General features: G+C 38.3%; 1 protein-coding gene across 1 annotated transcript in view; it reads right to left on the bottom strand.

Annotated features, from left to right (window-relative positions):
* The window catches only part of IFI16 (interferon gamma inducible protein 16), a 278,742-nt gene extending 276,744 nt beyond the window's left edge, over positions 1–1,998 (bottom strand). The window contains 1 exon segment of the mRNA XM_042781890.1: positions 1,731–1,998. Within this exon segment, the coding sequence (XP_042637824.1) occupies positions 1,731–1,998 (268 nt within the window).
* Positions 1,999–2,218: the final 220 nt, after the last annotated feature.

Here is a 2,218-nt window from a genome sequence, read left to right as displayed (position 1 = left end):
TGTGGTATGGAAAGTGAATTTGCTCTGTAAATCTTCACCCAAATCACAATTAAAAAAAAAATAATAATAATTGAAAAAAGAAAGAAAGAACTGCTCAGTGCAGTAATGAATAGTTACCAATAATCTAGTTACCAATAATCCTTTAGAACAGGTATTCTTTTTTTTTCCTTTAAAAAAATAATATCCTGGTGTTTTTGGTGCCAACTGGTGGGTCATTTTCTACTGAACATCTGTTCCAATTATAGAAATGTGGTCTGATTTGTGATGTTACAAACTGGTGATATTGACCTTCAATTTGTTAAAATATTTTGTTTAAATCCAGAGATTTTACAGGTAGGTCAGTCACAATTCGTCTTTGCTACTAAAGAAGATAATTATGATGAAGTAAACAGTCTTAATAGAACAGGTGCAGTTATTGATTAAATGTAGATTTTTTTTTAAAAAAATGAAGAATAATTTTTGTAATCTTGCTGTCATTTTCTATCTTTTCTAATGTACTAGTAATCTCAGCCTTTCTCACCAGTTCTGCCTTTTGTTTTCCACCTGAACCCCACATACACCTTCCAAAATACATCAATCCTCACTACAGAAAAGGGAAAGGCATACATTGTAAACTGTTTGCCATTTAAGGTTCCAGCAGGAGCTCTGGTACCACAGCGCCTAAGGCACTTGACTGCTAACCAGAAGGCTGGTGATTCCAACCCACCAGCCATTCCTCAGAAGGAAGGTTGGGCAATCTACTTCCGTAGTGATACTGCTTTGGAAACTCAAGGAAGGATTGCTATGAGTCGGGTCTGACTTGACGGCACATAGAACAACAATGAGTGTTTTTTTTTTTTTTTTTAATTTTTATTGTGATTTTGGGGAAAGTTTAGATAGCAAATTCACTTTCAATACAGCAGCTCACACACACTTTGTCTCATGATGTTGATTGCAATTTCACACAACACAACAGCTCCCCTTTCACTTCCTCCCCATAGTTACCTCTTTCTTGTGTCCTTCCCTTCCATGTACTCCTGCCCCTCAAGCTGTCTCCCTGTCGATACACAGCCCTTCCATTCTCCCATGATTTATCTCTCCAAGGAGTGTATCTACCTAGTGTAAATGTTCAGCTCATATGCCTGTCTGTTGTTTTGCTGGAAGCCACAGGCATGAGTTCAATTCCAGACCTTAAGGGCAACTAGGGGCCATAGTCTCAGGGGTTCCACCAGGCTCTATTAGACTACCAAACCTGGTCCCTTTTTTTTCCCCCTGATGATTTTGAGTTTTATTCCACATTGCTCTCCCTCTCTATCCAGGATCTTCCACACTGATCCTCCTCTGAGTAGTTGACAGTGATACCTGGGCACCATGTAGTTCTTCTGGTCTCATAGTCATATTGACTGAGGATCACATGGTGTACCAGTTGCTTGGACTAATTGTTTCCACACATCTTTGGTTTTCTTCATTCTTCTTTGCTCTGGATGAGGAGAGACCCATCATTGCATCTAGATGGCTGCTTGCAAGCTTTTAAGATCCCAGTTGCTACTCACCTAAGTAGGATGTGGAACAATGTTTTTGTGTAGTACGTTATGCCAATTAAGCTTGGTGTCCCCTGTGACTATGGTCCTGAGTGTTGCTTCTGATTCTTAAGTTGGGAAAGGGATATAACAACTGTGACCATGGTAAGTTTCTATTGAAGGGTATGGTAAGTGTAGGGTTGGTTAGAGTGAGGGGGTCTCCCCTGTTACCTTTTGACTTTGCTCTTCTAAGTGTTTCAATAATATCTTTTTTGAGATCTTTGATATCTTTGAACAATTCTATTAGCTTGTTCACACAGGCAACACCCTGGAACTTTTCTTCCATCAAGTCAGCAATCATAATTCTGTTATATTCTTCCTGCATTTTTTTCGTCAGTTGCAAATCATGGGCCAGTAAAGACTTAATTATGTTAAAGTGATAATCATTGATGACCTCTAATCCTTTCAGCAGAACAATTTTCTTGTATTCATTTCCCATCTTTCAAGTTATGGCTGAACCTACAAGAAAAAAAAAAAAAAAAAAAGCAGTGTTACACAGTTACATACAGAGTTTAAAGGACTGGATATGCCAGTGTGAGTGAGTAGTCCATGCTGTGTTATCAATGGATACTTGTGACAAAGAGGAAATATAATCACCATAGCACCAGTTTGATTGGTTTGATTGAGAACTATTACATTCAGAAGTTCTATGAAATTCT

Source organism: Orycteropus afer, unplaced genomic scaffold, assembly GCF_000298275.1.
Source record: "Orycteropus afer afer isolate SDZICR_OR568_19922 unplaced genomic scaffold, OryAfe1.0 scaffold00193, whole genome shotgun sequence".
NCBI classification, from domain to species: domain Eukaryota; kingdom Metazoa; phylum Chordata; class Mammalia; order Tubulidentata; family Orycteropodidae; genus Orycteropus; species Orycteropus afer.
The sequence above is the reverse complement of the archived record's forward strand: the minus strand, read 5'-3'. Positions and strand labels throughout refer to the sequence as shown.